This window comes from Lagenorhynchus albirostris, chromosome X (assembly GCF_949774975.1).
Source record: "Lagenorhynchus albirostris chromosome X, mLagAlb1.1, whole genome shotgun sequence".
Classification (NCBI taxonomy): Eukaryota; Metazoa; Chordata; class Mammalia; order Artiodactyla; family Delphinidae; genus Lagenorhynchus; species Lagenorhynchus albirostris.
Window position 1 is genome coordinate 100527980 of NC_083116.1, and position 22428 is coordinate 100550407.

General features: G+C 39.8%; 1 protein-coding gene across 1 annotated transcript in view; it reads right to left on the reverse strand.

Annotated features, from left to right (window-relative positions):
- Positions 1-22428, reverse strand: part of CFAP47 (cilia and flagella associated protein 47) — a 509799-nt gene that overhangs the window by 481267 nt on the left and 6104 nt on the right. Inside the window, 5 exon segments of the mRNA XM_060137366.1 lie at positions 10510-10745; positions 13345-13469; positions 15485-15645; positions 15998-16226; positions 18403-18532. Of these exon segments, the coding sequence (XP_059993349.1) occupies positions 10510-10745; positions 13345-13469; positions 15485-15645; positions 15998-16226; positions 18403-18532 (881 nt within the window).

The following is a 22428-nucleotide window of genomic DNA, read 5'->3' on the forward strand; positions in this document are numbered from 1 at the left end:
GCTAATAAATTTTTCTGATAACCATGGCTTGTATTTAAACATTAATACTTTTTATTGACCTAATTAATATTAATGGAAATCATCCGATAGTGCCTTAGGGACTACAGATGTGACAGATTCCCTCTCAGAAGGTTAGGATTTCTACATTGTAGTTTTTAAGTGTTAAGGTTATCTATAGGGCCCATATTCTTCCTGTATTAAATGTCAATCCTTCAATGAAAACTCAGCAAAATGCTTTGATAATAAAATAATAGTTAACACATATATAACGATTATGAATTCGTGGGCACCGTGCTGAATGCCCTACACTTAATTCTCAAAATAATCTTATAATTAGGTATTATTATCATCACAATTTTACAGATAAGAAAAGAGGCACAGAGAGGTTACGGATTTTACCCAAGATTACACAACTAGTAAATGGTAGCGCTGGGAGTGAAAGACCAGGTGTCTGGTTCAGGAATCTCATGCTCTTACGTACTACATATCGCCTTTCTAGATGGTGTGAGATAAACATGCTCCAGAACTATGTTGAAACTCATGAACTATCAGGAACTTATCGTCTGATATAAAATTTCTCAGAAGAGAAATTTTCTCTTTCTCTTTTCTTCTTTCTCTTTCTCTGGCGGAAGAGTAAGACGCGGAGATCACCTTCCTCCCCACAGATACACCAGAAATACATCTATACGTGGAGCAACTCCTACAGAACACCTACTGAAGGCTGGCAGAAGACCTCAGACGTCCCCAAAGGCAAGAAACTCCCCACGTACCTGGGTAGGGCAAAAGAAAAAAAGAAAAAACAGAGACAAAAGAATGGAGACGGGACCTGCACCAGTGGGAGGGAGCTGTGAAGGAGGAAAGGATTCCACACACTAGGAAGCCCCTTCGCGGGCGGAGACTGCGGGAGGCGGACGGGGGAGCTTCGAAGCCGCGGAGGAGAGCACAGCAACAGGGGTGCGGAGGGCAAAGCGGGGAGATTCCCGCACAGAGGATCGGTGCCGACTGGCACTCACCAGCCCGAGAGGCTTGTCTGCTCACCCGCCGGAGCGGGCCGGGCTGCGAGCTGAGGCTCAGGCTTTGGTCGGAGAGCAGGGAGAGGACTGGGGTTGGCTGTGCGAACACAGCCTGAAGGGGTTAGTGCACCACGACTAGCCGGGAGGGAGTCCAGGAAAAGGTCTGCAGCTGCCGAAGAGGCAAGAGGCTTTATCTTCCCTCTTTGTTTCCTGGTGCGCGAGGAGAGGAGTTTAAGAGCGCTGCTTAAAAGAACTCCAGAGATGGGCGCGAGCCGCGGCTACAAACGCGGACCCCAGAGACGGCGCGAGCCGCGGCTAAAAGTGCGGACCCCAGAGACGGGCGGGAGCCGCAGCTAAAAGCACAGACCCCAGAGACGGGCGGGAGACGCTAAGGCTGCTGCTGCCGCCACCAAGGGGCCTGTGTGTGAGCACAGGTCACTATCCACACCCCTCTTCCGGGGAGCCTGTGCAACCCGCCACTGCGAGGGTCCCGGGATCCAGGGACAACTTCCCCTAGAGAACGCACGGCGGGCCTCAGGCTGGTGCAACGTCACGCCAGCCTCTGCAGCCACAGGCTCGCCCCGCACTCCGTGCCCCTCCCGCCCCCCGGCCTGAGTGCGCCAGAGCCCCCGAATCAGCGGCTCCTTTAACCCCATCCTGTCTGAGCAAAAAACAGACGCCCTCCGGCGACCTACACGCAGAGGCGGGGCCAAATCCAAACCTGAGCCCCTGTGAACTGTGAGAACAAAGAAGAGAAAGGGAAATCTCTCCCAGCAGCCTCAGAAGCAGCGGATTAAATCTCCACAATCAACTTGATGTACCCTGCATCTGTGGAATACATGAATAGACAACGAATCATCCCAAATTGAGGAGGTGGACTTCGAGAGCAATATTTATGATTTTTTCCCCTTTTCCTCTTTTGGTGAGTGTGTATGTGTATGCTTCTGTGTGAGATTTTGTCTGTATAGCTTTGCTTCCACCATCTGTCCTAGGGTTCTATCTGTCCGTTTTTTTTAATTTTTTTTCTTAATAATTAATTTTAATTTTAATAACTTTATTATACTTTACCTTCTTTCTTCCTTCCTTCCTTCCTTTCTTTCTTTCTTTCTTCCTACTTCTACTAATTCTCTCTCTACTTTTTTCTCCCTTTTATTCTGAGCTGTGTGAATGAAAGGCTCTTGGTGCAACAACCAGGAGTCAGTGCTGTGCCTCTGAGGCGGCACAGCCAACTTCAGGACACTGGTCAACAAGAGACCTCCAGGCTCCACATAATATCAAACGGCGAAAATCTCCCAGAGATCTCCATCTCAACACCAGCACCCAGCTTCACTCAATGACCAGCAAGCTACAGTGCTGGACACCCTATGCCAAACAACTAGCAAAACAGGAACACAACCACACCCATTAGCAGAGAGGCTGCCTAAAATCATAATAAGTCCACAGACACCCCAAAACATACCACCAGACGTGGACCTGCCCACTAGAGAGACAAGATCCAGCCTCATCCACCAGAACACAGGCACTAGTCCCCTACACTAGGAAGCCTACATAACCCACTGAACCAACCTTAGCCACTGGGGACAGACATCAAAAACAACGGGAACTACGAACCTGCAGCCTGCAAAAAGGAGACCCCAAACACAGTAAGTTAAGCAAAATGAGAAGACAGAAAAACACACAGCAGATAAAGGAGCAAGATAAAAACGCACGAGACCTAACAAATGAAGAGGAAATAGCCAGTCTACATGAAAAAGAATTCAGAATAATGATAGTAAAGATGATCCAAAATCTTGGAAACAGAATGGACAAAATGCAAGAAACATTTAACAAGGACCTAGAAGAACTAAAGATGAAACAAACAATGATGAACAACACAATAAATGAAATGAAAAATACTCTAGATGGGATCAATAGCAGAATAACTGAGGCAGAAGGACGGATAAGTGACCTGGAAGATAAAATAGTGGAAATAACTACTGCAGAGCAGAATAAAGAAAAAAGAAAGAAAAGAACTGAGGACAGTCTCAGAGACCGCTGGGACAACATTAAATGCACCAGCATTCAAATTATATGGGGCCCAGAAGAAGAAGAGAAAAAGAAAGGGACTGAGAAAATATTTGAAGAGATTATAGTTGAAAACTTCCCTAATATGGGAAAGGAAATAGTTAATCAAGTCCAGGAAGCACAGAGAGTCCCATACAGGATAAATCCAAGGAGAAATACACCAAGATACATATTAATCAAACTGTCAAAAATTAAATACAAAGAAAGCATATTAAAAGCAAGGGAAAAACAACAAATAACACACAAGGGAATCCCCAGAAGGTTAACAGCTGATCTTTCAGCAGAAACTCTGCAAGCCAGAAGGGACTGGCAGGACATATTTAAAGTGATAAAGGAGAAAAACCTGCAACCAAGATTACTCTACCCAGCAAGGATCTCATTCAGATTTGATGGAGAAATCAAAACCTTTACAGACAAGCAAAAGCTGAGAGAGTTCAGCACCACCAAACCAGCTTTACAACAAATGCTAAAGGAACTTCTCCAGGCAAGAAACACAAGAGAAGGAAAAGACCTACAATAACGAACCCAAAACAATTAAGAAAATGGGAATAGGAACATACATATCGATAATTACCTTAAATGTAAATGGACTAAATGCTCCCACCAAAAGACACAGATTGGCTGAATGGATACAAAAACAAGACCCATATATATGCTGTCTACAAGAGACCCACTTCAGACCTAGAGACACATACAGACTGAAAGTAAGGGGATGGAAAAAGATATTCCATGCAAATGGAAACCAAAAGAAAGCTGGAGTAGCAATTCTCATATCAGACAAAATAGTTTAAAATAAAGACTATTACAAGAGACAAAGAAGGACACTACATAATGAACAAGGGATCGATCCAAGAAGAAGATATAACAATTGTAAATATTTATGCACCCAACATAGGAGCACCTCAATACATAAGGCAAATACTAACAGCCATAAAAGGGGAAATTGACAGTAATACGTTCATAGTAAGCGACGTTAACACCCCACTTTCACCCATGGACAGATCATCCAAAATGAAAATAAATAAGGAAACACACGCTTTAAATGATACATTAAACAAGATGGACTTAATTGATATTTATAGGACATTCCATCCAAATACAACAGAATACACATTTTTCTCAGGTGCTCATGGAACATTCTCCAGGATAGATCGTATCTTGGGTCACGAATCAAGCCTTGGTAAATTTAAGAAAACTGAAAATGTATAAAGTATCTTTTCCGACCACAACGCTATGAGACTAGATATCAATTACAGGAAAAGATCTGTAAAAAATACAAACACATGGAGGCTAAACAATACACTACCTAATAACGAAGTGATCACTGAAGAAAACCATAATTCAAAAAGAGCCATGGACCACAGTGTTCATTGCAGCTCTGTTTACTATAGCAAGGACATGGAAGCAACCTAAGTGTCTATCGATACATGAATGGATAAAGAAAATGTGGCACATATATACAATAGAATATTACTGAGCCATGAAAAGAAACGAAATTGAGTTATCTGTAGTGAGGTGGATGGACCTAGAGACTGTCATACAGAGTGAAGTAAGTCAGAAAGAGCAAAACAAATACCGTATGCTAACACATATATATGGAATGTAAATAAAATAAAATAAAATAAAATGGTTATGAAGAACCTAGGGTCAGGATGGGAATAAAGACGCAGACCTACTACAGAATGGACTTGAGGACACAGGGATGGGGAAGGGTAATCTGGGACAAAGTGAGAGCGTGGCATGGACATATATACACTACCAAACGTAAATATAGTAAAACCAAATATAAAATCGATAGCTAGTGGGAAGCAGCCACATAGCACAGGGAGATCAGCTTGGTGGTTTGTGACCACCTAGGTTGGATAGGGAGGGTAGGAGGGAGATGCAAGAGCGAAGAGATATGGGGTATGTGTATATGTATAGCTGATTCACTTTGTTATAAAGCAGAAACTAACACACCATTGTAAAGCAATTATACTCCAATAAAGATGTTAAAAAAAATCCACTAAAAAAAAAATGGGCAGAGGACCTGAATAGACATTTCTCTGAAGAAGACATAAGAATGACAAACAGTATATGAAAAGGTGCTCAACATTACTAAGCATCAGGGAAATGCAAATCAAAACCTCAATGAGCTATTACTTCACACCTGTTGAAATGGTCATTTATCGAAAAAGTAAGATAACAAAGGTTGGTGAGATTATGGAGAAAAGGGAACCTCTTATTTTCTGTTATTGGGAATGTAAACTGATACAGCAATTAGGGAAAATAGTATGAAGGCTCCTCAAAAAATTAGAAATAGAACTACCTTATGATCCAGCAATCCCCCTTTTGAGTATATAACCACAGGAAATGAAATCAGTATCTCCAAGATGTTATCTGCATTCTCATGTTCATTGCAGCATTATTTGCCATAGCCAAGAGTCAAAAACAATCTCAATGTTCACCAATTAATGAATACAAATAATATAGTACACACACAATGGAATATTCCGCCTTAAAAAAGAAGGAAATCCTGCCATTTGTGACAACATGGATGAACCTGGAGGATATTATGCTCAGTGAAACAAGCCAGACACAGAAAGACAAATAGTACATGAATTTTATATGTGGCATATACATGGAATCTAAAATAGTCAAACTCATAGAAGGAGAGAGTAGAATGGTGGCTGCCGGGGCAGGGAGGGGGTGGAAATTGGGAGATGTTGGTCAAAAGAGTACAAAGTTTCAGTTACTCAAGATGAGTAGGCCTTCCCTGGTGGCGCAGTGGTTGAGACTCCGCCTGCTGATACAGGGGACACGGGTTCATTCCCCGGTCCGGGAAGATCCCACATGCAGCAGAGCGGCTGGGCCAGTGAGCCAGGGCCGCTGGGCCTGTGTGTCCGGAGCCTGTGCTCCGCAACGGGAGAGGCCACAACAGTGAGAGGCCCGCGTACCGGAAAAAAAAAATAAAAAAAAAATAGATGAGTAAATTTTGCAGATCTAATGTAGAGCATGATGACTATAGTTAACAATATTATATTGTATACCTGCAATTTGGTAAGAGGTTAAAAACAAACTGTAACAATGTGAGGTGATGAATATGTTAGTTAGCTTGATTGTGGTGATCATTACACAATGTACACATATATTCAAACAGTTGTACACCTTAAATATATACAATTCCTATTTGTCAATTATACCTCAATAAAGCTGAGGACAAAAAAAAAAATGTTGAGGATAAGACTGGGGAAGTGTGGGGCAATTATAATCTATATATTTACTGCCACATCCCTTCAGAGCACCTTGATCTGTATTAGAAGTTCTAACGTTTCCTTTTGTTTTATTACGTAACTTTTTCTATAGTAAAAACTACATACATACATACATAAGGAAACTTACCCATACAAAAACTTCTATATGAATGTTTATAGCAGCATTCTTCACAACAGCCAAAAGGTGGAACAAATGCAAATGGCCATCAACTGATGAATGGATAAACAAAAGGTAGTATAGCCATACCATGGAATATAATTTGGCCATAAAAAGGAATGAGGTAATGATACCTATTTCAACATTGACGAATATTGAAGATATTATGCTAAATCAAAGAAACCAAAGTCCACATATTATATGATTGTATTTATATGCCATGTCAAGAACAGGGGAATTTAGAGGGATAGAAAATAGATTAGTGGTTACCAGGGGCTAAAAAATGGGGAGCAAGCGGAGTGACCACTAATGGACATTGTGTTTCTTTTTGGAGTGATGAGAATGTTGTGGAATTCGTGCTGATAGCCACACAATTCTGTGAATATACTAATTACCACTGAATTGTATACTTTAAATGTGTAAATTTTATGGTGTGTGAATTATGCTCCAATAAAGCTGGTATTAAAAGAAAAGAATAATCTTACCACACTTCCAAATACTCAAAGGCTATTTGACCAGCCTGTGGAAGTCATAGTTCTCCAGTGTCCCCCACATTCCCTACATTCACTTTTTAGTAATTTGAAACTTACAAGTGCTCAAGAAATCCAGAAATGTAGAGGGCTAAAAATTATGTTAAGAAATTAACTATCAGCTATGGGTTTTTTTTTTTTGGTTTTTTGGTATTTTGGGGTTTTTTGGGCCAAGCCACACAGCATGCAGGATATCTTAGTTCCCCGACCAGGGATTGAACCCATGTCCCCTGCAGTGGAAGCACAGACTCTTAACCACTGGACCACCAGGGAAGTCCCTTATGGGGTTCTTTTTTGAGTTTGAAAATTTTATATAGCATATGGTGTTCCCAGGAGCCCCTCTCAATGTGAAATTCCCAAATTGGTTTCAGAGATGCACAAAAGTATATATTTCTTTTTATGCCCAGAAGATTATATGCTGACCTAAATTTAAGTGGCAAATATACTTCAGGTCTGTCTTGCATTACAGAAATTAAAAACCTTTGTGAACAGAACAATTTTCATTTAATAATGAAAGGAAAGACCCTTTATTATACCCTCTTTAAATGTTCCTTTCTCAACAGTGATTCATTATCTGCTCAGCCACATATTTATCAGCTGTCACCCATGTATCTTCTCTAAACACTCAGACTCCCCCTCTACACTCAAACTGAATTAACCTTTTCATATCATGTCCACTTAAATTGTTGGCCATCCTACACATTTTCTCAACATAACCACTAGGAACAGCCCATCCCTAATCTACTGTTACTAATTTTATGCCTACCATATATTAAAAAACATCCTATTGCTATCATTTTCCACTATATATTTCATGCTGTAAATTTTCTCTTGTTTCCTGGGTACTTAGCCCTTTCTTAAGATAATGCTAATCAAATTGAGGTTGGATGCCACAACAGGTTCTGAAACATTTTAGCTAGCAAAAGTAAAGCAACACAAAGGATGTAGGACATATCCTTCCACATTATAAATTCACCTTAGCCTTTGTTTCCTTTGTGCTATTATTTCCCATCTTTTCTGTAGCACTGCTATTTTCAGTCTTTCACTCATTTTGCTCCTCTCACCACTTTCTTTCTCAACTTCCACCTCCACTCTCTTATCCTGGTGTGAAGAGCTTCTGTAGGAAATTGGTAATCGTGTCTTTCAAAGTCTTTAACACTTGGAGGTGACTGCTAAGAGAAATTGACCAGATTCCTGTGATCCTTGTCAGTTTCTCTGATCAGAGAAAATCAGCTATGTTTTGAAAGATATGCAGGTTACTGGAGAAAATGAATTATGCTGGTAGGACTAAGAGACTTAGACTAAAGTCTAAGAAACCATTAAAAAGAAAGCGTTTTGCATAAAGTGGTTAACACTTGTTATTCTGTGAAGACTAATTAGCTCTATTAAAACTGTGGGACGAGTGTCATTCTAATGAAGCAGGAAGATTTATACATATGAACTGCATGCATTTAAACATGTATACAACAGTTCTTAACTGCAACTGGGAGAAAGCTTCCATCAATAATTTTATGAACCATATCACTATGCATTGGAGGAAAGATGATAACATAAGAACCTGAGGTGAAACTGAAGGCACTCATGTTTGCTACTGTTTAGAGCAAGGCTCAGCAAACTTTTTCTGTTAATTACCAGACAGTAAATATTTTAGGCTTTATGAAACCATACAACTCTCACAACTATTCAACTCTGCCCTTGTAGCATTAAAGCATCTATAGACAATAGGCAACAAATAAGAGGGGCTACGTTCCAATAGCAGTTTACTTAAAACAAACAAACAAACAACAACAACAAAAAAAGAAACAGGCGGCAGGCCGCCTGTGGACCATAGTCCGCCAACCCCTGGTTTAGAGGATCTGGGAAAGAGCTGTCTGAGTAGTGAGAAAGAGCAAAGCAGACTCTGACATCCACAAGCTGTCCTGGTGCTCACAGGTGTGCTTCGTCAGTCAACTTTTCTGCTCTGCACCAGCAGTACAAGGCCTCGGTCAATTAAGTATCATCTGTTTCCAATTAGAAAATTCTACTGAACCTTCAAGGTCTGGCTCATATGTTACTATGATGGAAGACCTTTCTACCTGGCTGGAGTTTCTATATCACCTTGTTACAGATTTGTTTTAAGATACCTTGCATTCTTGAACCCTACCTGTTTGTATGTCTTACGCTTCCTTAATGCATTAACAAATTCTTACCTGGCGGAGCGCTGGAGGGAAGGAGGCGGCATAGAAGTTCATCCGCCGCGCCATGACGGGCTGCTCCTGGCAGAAGCGCCGGTCGGCGCGAGCTGCGTCCGGGCCAGGCTCCCGCCGCTACCACGCGGCCTCATAGGTTTGCTCACCGCGCGGGGCTCGTGGCCGGAGCTGGGGCGCATCCACAGCCCACGCAGCCGCAGCCTCAGCCGCAACCAGCGGGCCCAAGCCTCCGGCGTCCGGGACCAGCCCCTGTACGCCGCCCACCTTGACCCCGCCTGCCGCGCTGCCCTAGGCGGCGGTGGGCGGACGCGTCCCTGCTGTGCCAGCTGGGGGCGCTGTACGAGTCAATCCTGAACTATTGAAAGCATCTGTGACAAGACTGGCCCTCCCTACACTCAGCTCCTACCCACCCGACACTGGCCCTAATGACGACGAGCCTCCTGATACCAGCCTGCCCCTCAACCCGCCACCCTTCACTGTGCCCCAGACGCACTATGCCCATGACCAGTGGTTGCAGGGCGCCTTCCACACCAGCCTCTGAAGAGCTGGCCTTGGGGGATGCATCCCTCAGCAAGTAAGCAAGTACTCAGACTATAGTGCCCGCTTTCCCCCCTACCACCTCACCTCACAGGAGTGTTAAGACCTGGGCCTCTTGATGGCAAAACTGCCACCACCCCCTCTCCTGTCTTGAGTTAGCTGGCACTGGGGCGGACACCTGGGTTCCAGCCTTTGCACATGGCACTGGACTTCCAATTCTCCCACATGTGTGCACCCAAGCTTGACCAACCTTCGGCAGCTCTGCGGTTGGGATGAGTTCCTGGTTCCCACCACCTTTTCACCTTTTGCTGCTATCAGCAGCCGCTGGCTCAGGTGCATCCCATCTCTGGTTCCTGGGTTCTACTGCCCTAGACAAGGGCTCCAGGACCCATTCCTGCATCCACCCTCGTGTGCGAGGGCCAAAGCTCCATGCTGGATATTTAAGTTTAGGGGCCAAACTCCTGGGCACAAAGGTAAATAAATATTCTCTCAGAAAAAAAAAAAAAAATTCTTAGAAGCAGTAACTATGTTTTGTACTTTACATTCCCTACAGTGTCAAGTGCTTTTCCTGGCATATGAAAGGCACTTAACAAATAATTATGGGTATTGTATAGGTACCAATACAAAAGTATTCATAACTAGGTCACAAAAGAGATAAAATTTATAAACACTGGTACAACAAATGTAGCTTTTAATCCTCTGCATGGCTTTTTAGCCAACCTTAAAATATTTAAAGCATGTGAAAGCACAGAATGATTATCTTACCTGCATACATCCTTCATCAATCTTGCCCTTTTGAGGATCAACTTTAAAATGTGCAGTTTTTTTAAAGCGGTACATCACAGGACGTGATTTGGATCGATTTTGCATAATACACTGAATCTCTGAACGTCCACCCATGAAACAAGGTGCAAAATTAAGGACCCTTCCCAGATCAAACTGTAATAAGACAGGAAGTCCTGAGCCTGTCAGGGCTAATTCCACTTTCTGAAATCGATCACCTGTAAAAGCAATAATAGCTTTTTAACATTAAAAGTGTTTTGGGACTCCAGAATATATTTGCTCAGTCCAAATAGTGTCATCTGAAAGACTTGATGAGACATGGGTAGCTCAATCTTTCCTTCAGCAAAGTTATTGAGTGCCAGGGCCTTCTTTGTGCCAGGGACTTTTCTAGGCCTTGGGGGTACAGCAGTGAATAAAATAGACAATGTCCTTCCTCTCATGGGTTTTACATTCTAGTGAGGTGACACTGACAATAAAATAAATAGATAAGGTAGAGTAAGACAGCGTACAATGTTTTGGGGCTGCTCATTTATATGGGGAAGTCCCAAAAGACCTCTCCGATAGGGAGACGTGTGAGCAAAGATATAAGGGACTCCGGAAGAAAATCATGTAAAAAATCCAGAAAAAAAGTGTATTCTAAACAGAGAAAACAGCAAGTACAGAGACTCTAAGTTAGGAATGGCTTGGCATGCTCAAAAAAAAAAAAACCCAGGAACGAAGTATGGCTGCGGGAAGAGCAGTAGAAGAATGGTGAGAAATGATCAGACTTAAGATATACTTTTGAGGGTACAGTTAACAAAATTTGCTGACGGATTGCATGTAGAATAGGAGATTGAACACGATAAATGATAATGCTAAGGTTTTTGGCATAAGCAACTGAAGTGATGGAATTTTCATTTCTTGAGACAGGAAAGACTTCAGGAGGGATAGGTTACAGGGAAACCAATAGTTCTTTTTTTGGACATGTTAAGTTTGAGATGTCTAGTAGACATCCAAGTGGAAATGTCTTAATAGGTCACTTAATATATTTGTAACCTTAGAGTGAAGATGAAGGAGGAAGGACTGGAGTTTTGAGGGGAGAAGAGAAGCTGTGTGACACTAATCTCAAATCGAAAGAAAGTGAATGCATGCAGGAACACAGCAGGAATGGCAAACACCAGGACTCAGTTGGGATTACTGGTTATAAAGTGAAACCTCACAGCCTGGTTTTGTGTTTGTCGCCAGCGCAATCAGCTTCCCAGGTGCAGCGCTAGAGTAGGCTAAGAGTTGAATTTAATCAGATTAGAGGTTTTCCACTCAGCCAAAATGGGAGTTGAGCCAAGAGATTTACATATACTAGGGAAAAGGTGATTAAAATAATGGATGATGGAATATAAGCTGAGCAATAACATAAATATGAAGTTTAGGAGATACTAGAAAGAAGCTAGTACCTATGAATTGTGAGCTCTAATTAAGTGAAAGAACTGTTTTGCAGAGAAAGCAGTGTAACTAGAATCCCATAAACAGAGTTTATATTTCTTCACTCTTGGTCTTACTAGCCAATCCTAGACTCTAAGGAAAACCTAGCATCTGTATCTCTAGCCATTGAAAACTAGATTAACTTGCAAGCCTAGAATAAATGTTCTGTCTATGATCAGCAGACAGAGCTCCATATCACGAACCGCAGCATAAATAGTAACAGAGCAATCAATTTCTGCCCTAGGAACACAGTTCAACTCTGCTCAATGACATCACTTGTACCAACATGTAAATCTTCTAGACTCTTGACTTGCCATGGCTCATCTTTCTGGATTTCATCTGTCATCTGCCTATTATTTTTCTCTTTGATCTTTCTTGCTAAACTGAAGTCCAATTCCATTTTTCTCACTGCAACGCATCCAACGTTACCCAAAAATGTAAAAAGTGTCTTGCATCTTTACGTGTGGCCTGCAAAGCACATGCACTTATCAATATCCTATACCAGGATATTATGCTCTATTTACTAGAGCTCTAGTAAATAGGGTGACTAGTAAATAAAGTGACTGTCTCTTTATATAGATTCTAACAGAGCAAAAGGTTTGGTAAAGATGAAATAGGTCATTTGTTCCCATATTAATCTCTAAGAGATAACCTAGGCTTACAAAGAAAAGAAGGCAGGGGTTTTTTTGTGTGTTTTCTTTTTTTATTCCCTTAACTCTACATCATCATGTTTATCTAATGTTATTTTAAAATAATAAAGTTGGGACTTCCCTGGTGGCGCAGTGGTTAAGAATCTGCCTGCCAATGCAGGGGACACAGGTTCGAGCCCTGGTCCAGGAAGATCCCATAAGTCGCAGAGCAACTAAGCCCATGCGTCACAACTACTGAGCCTGCACTCTAGAGCCTGCGAGCCACAACTATTGAGCCCATGTGCCACAGCTACTGAAGCCCCTGCACCTAGAGCCCATGCTCCACAACAAGAGAAGCCACCACAATGAGAAGCCCGCGCACAGCAACGAAGAGTAGCCCCCGCTCGCTGCAACTAGAGAAAGCCCGTGTGCAGCAACCAAGACCCAATGCAGCCAAAACTAAATAAATAAATAATTAAAAAAATAATAATAAAATAAAATAATAAAGTCATCTAAATTCTAACTTGGAAAATTATCATGTAAATGATGCTGAGGCTGACTTTTCTCCATGTGCCACAGAAGACATGTTAAGGTCTCTCAAATGTTTGCATTTTTATTGTAGTCCAGAATTATATATTTTTATTAAACTGCCTCTACAAATATTGCTGTCCAAACTTTTAAACAATTTAAACAGCTATACATTTGATGATAATGTTCATTTCGTACTTACTTTTGATGGTTTTATTGTTATCATCTCTCAAAAATCCATCTTTACTTCCTACAGACTCAAATCTCAAAAAGAGAGCATAGTCTTGCCTGTGTGAAGGATCATCCTTTTGACCATTAATGATTAGCCTGTAAAAAATCACAGTCAGTTATTTCTAAAGCAAAGATGATAACTTTATTATCTCTCAAATGGGAATTTCAACCCAATACTTAAATCTATGCAAACAGACGAAATTCAGGAATAAAAAGGTGACTGTGATCCATTTTCCAAAATTACTGCACAAGACATTGAGACTTGCCAAAAAGAAGACCATACTCATATTATGTGAAGATCCAAAAAATGACTTCATGATGTTATTTGTAAGATAAGAGGAATTTAAATATACTAAGTTGTCAAGGTCTTGCCTCCAATGCCACTTTCTACGTAAAGGATTTTCTTTCCAGGCAAACTTCATTGCTAGCTAAGGTCTCTGTTCAATTCTCTACAATAGTCCTTCTTACACCAGACCAGGGTGAAACTGCAAACCTCTCGTATGTACCTGTCTCCTCCCATGGACTAGGCACACATTGCTAGCCACATTCTTGTTAGAGGAGAACAAGTAATTTGGAGAACAAGATTTGGTAACAGCCAAACCTTGGCAGAGGAGAAAAGCAAAGGAAAGATGAGAAGAAGGGAAGTAGGACCAAAGACAGAGATGGGTTACATCACAGGCTTGTGCACTAGCAATCTTTACTTGCCTTACCTAGAGCTCAGCTTTTTAGCAGCGGATACTCAAACATACACACAAAAGGCTGTTGTGAAATATTACATAGGAAACAAAATAGCATAGTGAGAACATCTTTAACTAAGACTACAAATCATATTTATTCCTATGTGTTCATGCTAGACTCTCAAATAAAATGAACATGTTGCCATGAAAAGAATATTTAGAATTTCAAAGATTGTGTCTTAAACAGACTCTTACAGATTCACCAAAGAAGTTTCCTGCATGAAGAGATGATTAACAAGGCAATTATAGGTTGTACAAATAGAACAATTACTTGATTTACTACCCTCCTTAAATTAAACCACAACTCAATCTTCATCGGACAGTTGGTGTCACCAAGTGACCCTGCTGCCACAGAGAGAAGTACATTAAACATTGCCTTCTTACAAACAAGGGTAAGCATACTGACAATTGGATCGGTTACTGTCACACACTGCAACCTCTCAAGTGTAGCTGAAATTGCTACTATATATTTAAAACAGCATTGCCAAATATATTTTCAAACTAAATAATCAAACCAAGTACAGGGAAAAATATACATTGGCAAAAGTCCTAAACATCTGTATGAGTTTCAGCAAGCAAGTGTGGTTGATCCCAGCAGCTGCTATAGGCTTAATATTCCTGATACTCAGTAAGCATTTGGCCCTGGCAGGAGCACTGCATCCTCTTTGGAGGTATCTAGAACATACTGCATGCCCCTGGCCATCACCTGATTATTTCTGCAGGGACAACAAGGTCTTGGTTGAACAGATTGGTTTGCAGCCAAAATCCAAAGCAACCCAAAACTTGCATCACCTCATTTCCACAAGGTCTGGAGAGATTTTTAATTTAAAATGAAGTATTTAGAAACATTTTTAAATACTGGAAATAATATTAACCATGTTAGAAATAGTTAGAACCATAATAAGAAAAACCCAATTTGTGCCTTCTGCCAAGATTTTTTTTTTTAATTAAATTTATTTATTTTATCTATCTATTTTTGGCTGTGTTGGGTCTTCGCTGCTGTGCACGGGCTTTCTCTGGTTGCAGCGAGCAGGTGCTACTCTTCATTGTGGTGCGTGGGCTTCGCATTGCGGTGGCCTCTCCTGTTGCACAGCACGGGCTCTAGGCACGTGGGCTTCAGCAGTTGTGGCACGCGGGCTCAGTAGTTGTGGCTCGCAGGCTCAGCAGCTGTGGCGGCCTCGCTGCTCCGTGGCATGTGGGATCTTCCCGGACCAGGGCTCTAACCCGTGTCCCCTGTATTGGCGGGCAGATTCTCAACCACTGCACCACCAGGGAAGCCCACCAAGTTTTACTATTAAAATCAATCTGATGAATGTATGGTTAATATACTTTCCATTAATAAATAACATCATATTGGAATTAATTTTTGCTTACTTTGGGCTGAAACAAAATGTAATTAAAATCTTTTGATAAGGCTGTAACCTCCCTTCATTAGGAACATAGGAGATAAATGTGGTAATATCTATGTTCTTTATTTTCCTTAAGTAGGTTAGATTATTTAAAGCAACATCTGTTCTTTGTTGAATATTTGTACCCTGTAATATAAAATCAGAAATAAAAGAATATTCAGGCAAAACACAAAATAAAATATTTTGAGATTAAGTCATAAAATAATTATTGAAATTCCAGAGTCTAGATATAGAGAATATGTATGTTTTAACAGTAACATACATAAATTTGATCAAGGCACCTCATAAAATTAAAAGAACTATTGAAAAATGAATAAGAACAGATATAGATTACTATCAATGTCAGCTGAATTTACTGAACTTTTTTAGGTCACCCTTGGAGACACATGAAATGAAATCATATCTATCTTCATGTTAAAACATATTTAGAAAAATTAAACAGCTTGTTGGTTATTAGTAAGTTGCACTACTTACTTACCAATTCTTCTCCAACAGAATCATCTTACATTATGGCTACCCAATTTATAGGTTCTGGGCTATTATTGTATAGAAGTGCATGTTCAATCTTTGACATTCCAAAGAAAACAGGACCAAAGCTTATGCCTTCCAACTTTTTATCATTACTCATGTTTAACAATTCAATAATCTGCTCAACAACATGAGCTTTGACATTCAAGAATATGTCTGGACGATCTCGCAAACTCACTCTACAAGATAATGAATTATACATACATATTTTAATTAGAATTCTATATATTTTATTTTTCTCCTAAATGTTTATATAAACAGAAATTTTATAAAATCACATAATAATTAAAATTCAAAGGACTAAGAGCAGTTCCTTTCACGTATGTGCCAGAGACTGTCATGTCCTTCTGTCTGTCTGAATCTGCAAAGTAGAATAGCATATGTGCAACCTAATTCATTGTCTCCAGGAAACAACAAAGATGGAAAACAACTGCATGAATTGACCCCAAAAATCACTTACTGATATTTCCATATCACCAATGATTTACATGGTCACCTGTAGTTCTAGAATTCTGAGATTCTTTTCTAACTCATCCCATTCCCCCAAGTCCAACAGCCAACTTCATCCCCATCCTAATAACCCAATTCCCTACAAAGTAAAGTATCTCAGCAAAACTCCACTTCTTTGCTGAAATGAATATCCTCCCTCATAAAACTTCACTTTCCAGACTAATTCGAATTCACTGTTGCAACTTCTCTCCATCCCGCATTTATCCCTCTCTGGCATAAATGCAATCCTTTTGAATCTCACCCTGTCAGATACCACAGATCACTGACCAATTCACAGCCATCACCAAAGTCATTAACTTTGTATCTCTGTGTATCTCTGTCACATTGGGCACGGTTGATACCATCTCTTTCCACATCTCCCCTCCCTTAGCTTTCTTGACACCATACTTTCATGGCTTTCCTTCTAACTTATTTAGACTCTGCCTTCTCATTCTTCTAAGACTTGGATATTTTGTAAATTCCATGAATAATGCTGTTTCTCTCCTACTTTTTTTATACTCTACCCTCCTCAAAGTTATTTTCAACATTTCATGCTTCATCTACTACTTATGAACTGACAACTCTCAAACCAATATACCTAGACCAAATTTTTTTCTGGGACTCAAGATAAGTAAATATAATAGGCTCCACAGGATTCTGCAAAGCAAATCAATTCCAGCATTCCAAAACAGAACTCAAGATCTTCTCTCACAGACCTGAACCTCCTCTTACCTTCTCTTTCTATAACCAGTCACTAAATGTAGTCAAATCTACCTCCATAACATATCTCCAATCTGCACACTTCTCTCCCTCCATACTCCCAATTTGTACCTTAAATGAGGCCTTCATTATTTCTCTTCTGCTTTACTATTAGAATTTCTAGTCAGGCTATCCACTCCACATCTGTACTCCTCGATTTTGTACACTGCTATCAACATGATCTTTCTAAAAAGCAAACTAATCGAGACACTCCCATCTTAAAACCTTCCTGAGATTCCACAGCCTTTACAATAGAACCTAAGCTCCTATCAGGGCTCACAACTGTTTCCCAAACATTTTTTTAATTGTGACCTTCAGTTAGAAATGCATTTTACATTACAACGCAGGACACACACACACACACACACACACACACACACACACACACGAAACAACTTTTACAAAACGCCACTTGCCCTTACCATGTGAGATGCATTCTGATGTTTTCTATTTCATTGTTTTAATACTGGTGGTGACCCATTATAGTGATTGCACATTCTGCTAATGAACTGAGACATATAGCATTAAAAAATGCTGTCCTATGAGGTCCTTAACTGGACCCTGCACCATTCTGTTTTTCTGGTCTCATCTCTCATCACTCCTCACCTCCATCTCTTTGTCTCAGATCTCTTGATGTGTAACACTGTCTATTAACCTGTAGGAATTCAAGTCTTCTACTTGCACTGCCTGAAATCACTCATTTAACCCACTCTCATCACCAATACCCACCTCCCCTGCACACAGACACACATACATACACACACACACTCAGCCCAAATCACACCACTGCTCTTCGCCTGGCTAATTTCTACTCAACCACAGGTGTTTGGTTCAACTATCACCTCCTTAGTGGAGCTCTTTCTTGATCCACTCCCTGACTCCAACAAAATCCAAACTAGGAGCTCCTGTTAGGTGTACCCATATGCCATTCTCTGGTTCTTCCCATTTTTCAGTCCCTAGTGCTTGGCAAATAGTAGATACTCAATAAATGAATGCTGACTGAAAGAAGAAGCTAACATACATTCAAATACAACAGGCATATATGAAAAGTGAAACAGGAAAGTATTAAGCACTACACTAGAATTAAGAACCATAGTATATACTCACTTTGCCACTTCATTTACAATTATCGGCCAGTCTGCCACTTTAATAACCATTGATGACTTGGGCTGCACAATACCACTGGTTGGAAAAGTGACAATGGGTAACTGGCCCTGGTATTCTGTTTTAAACATACCTAAGGAGAACAAGAGCAGATGGTTTACATTTGGATCCTTATAATGTTAATGTTCACACTCTTAGTAGAGGACAGAGACACATTACAGAGTTTATGGTCTATTGTGGACCAAGAATCACAGCTTTGATTGTAAGTCCTGTCTCTAGGGTCATCCAATAAATGTGAGCCTCGTGTTAGGACTCAACCCTCATCAATAGCTAAAATTTTCTGTCTGCTTACTGTGTTCAGACACTTATGCTAAGAGCTGTGCATATGTTATTCTATTTAGTCCTCATAATGAAATCTATGATTCTGGCTCAATCGTTACCTCTATTTTATAAATAAGGAAACAGACACTTAGAAAGGTTGAGTAACTTGTCCAAAAATACACAACTGTTATGATAGATTAGATCATCAACTCCAATTCTTTAACCTTCTCTGCATCCCCACTGTTACCCTCCCGTGGACTAAGTATGTTTTCCTACCCCTTGACGGGGCCTGATCACGTGATTTACTTTGGCAAATAGCATGGGACTAGAAGTGACAACATGTCAGCTTCATCCCCAGATGTTCTCTTGCTCTTCTACCATGGAAAGTGTTTCTTTTAAGAAACTGCTGTCCCGTTGGCCTGTGCCTCAGCATTGGCAAATGTGAAGCAGAGCCACCCAGCTGACTCAGAGACCTGCAGGGAGTAACAGATCAGCCCCAGCTGCCTCAGCTTGAAGCAGAGTCATGCAGCTTAGATTAGTCAAATTCCAGCTAATCTGCATAAAAATGAGAAACTAAAAAAATAATTATTTTTTTAAGATATAGAATTATGGAGTGGTTTGTTACATAGCAATAGTTGACTACTACAGCTAGTAACTAACTAATAGAGCTGGGATTTTCACTTGGATGTTTCTGACCACAGGGCTCACACTTCTAGCCACTACCACTACTCTATAAACGAATTAATGCAGTTCACATACGGAAAGGGTGAAAGAAATGGGTTTCTAGACTCAAATAGCATATGAGGAGGCCACAAAAATTTCTTGTTCTGAAAGCAGAAATGGTCCATAATTTATGGTAATGTTTGGTGCCTATCTTAGAGCATGCAGGTGAGATCAGATACTATCTCTTTTTCATTGTTGTGGTCCTGGCACCCCACATGGTGCCTAGCACCAAGCAGTGTTCAAAATGTCCAATAAATGGGAGGTAACCAGTCATGAGTTTCTTTGATATCATTATACAATATTAACACAAATGAGCATGCTGCCAACATAAACAACTTTGAAAATTCCTAATTTACCAGTTTTAAATCACATTTGATGACATTTTCCAAAATTATTCAGTTAACTTAGGAGAATGTAATATTAGCATAATAAAAGTACTGAAAATATAAAAGATAATAAAACTTTAGGTTCAGAGATGACCAGATGAAAAAGGCAAACAGTAACAAAATTTGTTAATCCAATCATTTTTAGAGACTTGCTAATGACATAATATTTAAGGCTTATTTTTTTCTGTCATAATATAAAACAAAACTCTGTAAAATTATATCCATTATGAATAAATATTATTGACTCAATTCTCCAGGAAAAGAAAACTATATGAGTTCAGTTAAGTCTGAGTCAGTGAAATAGTTTCTATACTGTAACCACTTTTCTGTAGTTTGACAAAAGAGTTTTCTGTAGTTTGACAAAAGAGTTTTAAGTGAATGGTTCAAAAGCTTATTCAGGAACAACCCCTAACAAAAGAACATTGTTCAATCTTTTAAGTATATTAAAACAGTGAGCTCACAAACATTACTGTGTCTTATGTAACTTTAATATCATTAGTAATAATGAAATATTTGACTGGTTTTTTAATTGCTCACAACAGGAGCAAGAACATCATCCTAGGAGAAGGGTGTCATTGAAGAATTTTTTGTCATCAAATTTTCATTTCTTTTCAGATGTGAAACTGGCTGATGTGTGGAGAATGAACTAGAAGGAGATAAGAGGTGACTCCAGACAAATAGTTTAGGTTGATGTAATTATAAGGGAAGAGAAGATTATGAACTGTTGTAAAAAAGTGACAGTGAGACAGAGAAAAGTAGGATTACTCACACTATAAGGAAGTGAACAGACAGGATTTAATAGTTGACTGAGTAAGGGGGTAGAGGGTGAAAAGGAGGAAGGTGTCAAGGATTTGCCAAATTTCTGACTTGGCCATATACATGGTGGTGACATTCAATGAAAAACAGAAAAGGAGAAGTTTGGGGGAGACATTGAGGAGTTTAGTTTTAGACTGTTAACTCTGAAAAACCTGAAGGAAATGCAAAGTCTTGTACAGACTTCAGTGAAGTAACAGGAATGGAAGTGATTGCCTAGGGAGAGCAGGGTGACTGAGGAAACATGAGGGTCTATGACAAATCCTAAGGAACACTCACTTCTAATGTACTGAAAAAAGGGACAGCAGTCCACAAAAGAGAATTAAGGAGGAGGGAGAAGAAGAATAATTCTAACATCAATAATGAATATTTACTGAACACTTAATATACGTCAGAGAGTGTGCTAAGCATTTTATTAATCATCACCACAATTATAGGAGGAAGGCGCTATGTTTATCTTTAATGTATAAGGGAGGCAATGAATGTTCGGGAAGTGTAAATTCCTTGTCTGGGGCCTGCCAGCCAGTTAATATTGTAACCAAGATTTGGGACCTGGAACACCTCGCTCCAGGTCAAATCAGTTAAATGAAGGCTTACTGAATGCCTGGTATATGCCTAACATTGTGTTATGCATGAAAAGTATGTTGAGATTTCATGACATCAGTTTCCATGAAAACAAAACAAAAAAATGCATTGACAATAAGTAGTGGGTGCTTCTCTGGGTAGTTAGACAGGATTCTGAGGACCACTTCTGGGTCTGGTCCAATTTAGCAAATTTTCTGGTTTACAGATGATGCCAGGCTTTTCTAGACAGTGATGTAGAGAGATGATGCTGATGATCAGGGGAAGGAGGACAGCAGACATTAAGAGCAAGAGAAAGGTCATATATTTGGGGCAAAATAACCCCCCAAAACCTAAAGGAGTCCTAAGGTAGCTGTTCAAACCCAGAAATGGTATGTAAAGATCACACTAGAGACTTTATAGACTATTCTACATCATAACACAGTAGTAGAAAAAGTACCCAAAGATTCAAGAGGGGAAGAGGGAAATGTGTGCTATTCAAGGCATGCTAAAATAATGTTTTTTCAATCTTCAATGATAAAAACTGCGAAACAATAAAGACATAAAAGAGAACATGGAGTTCCCCAGCTCACAAAACACTAATATTAGAAACATCTTAAAGATTAAACCATGTCTTTTCAAGATGAAAAGACAAGCACTACTTTGTAAATTTAGGAAACATTCTTATAAGGGGCAAGACAACAAAATGTATTCAACAACTTTCAGCTAAATCTAGGGATGGTTACTCCATAATAGACTATTAAAATAAAACATCATGAAGTTGTTACATAAACTTTGGCTTCTATAAAACTGAAGATAATAACCTCAGTGACACTACCAGAGAGAGAAAACAAAGCTATACAAATCATGAATCTGCTGAATGTGGCTTTTTAATGTCTTCTTAAGTACACATATACGTTTGTAAACTCTGGATCTTTGACTCTAAAACTATAAAATATTTGTCACATAAAATCTGTTTTGAAAATTTTATTAAAATCATCTTTGGTTGCTGAATCTATTTTCTGCCTAAGTGTTTTTCTTCATGAAAATGCATTATAATTCTCATGAATATTTATATATTGTCCTTTGGGTAATGAGGACTTTATGACACTTTACGGGCACTTGCTACTGTGAATATAAAACATACTATCAACTTTGGTAAGGGTGGAAAAAATAATATCATTCAACTCCAAAAATGAGGGACAAAGCACAAAGAAAATGTGTT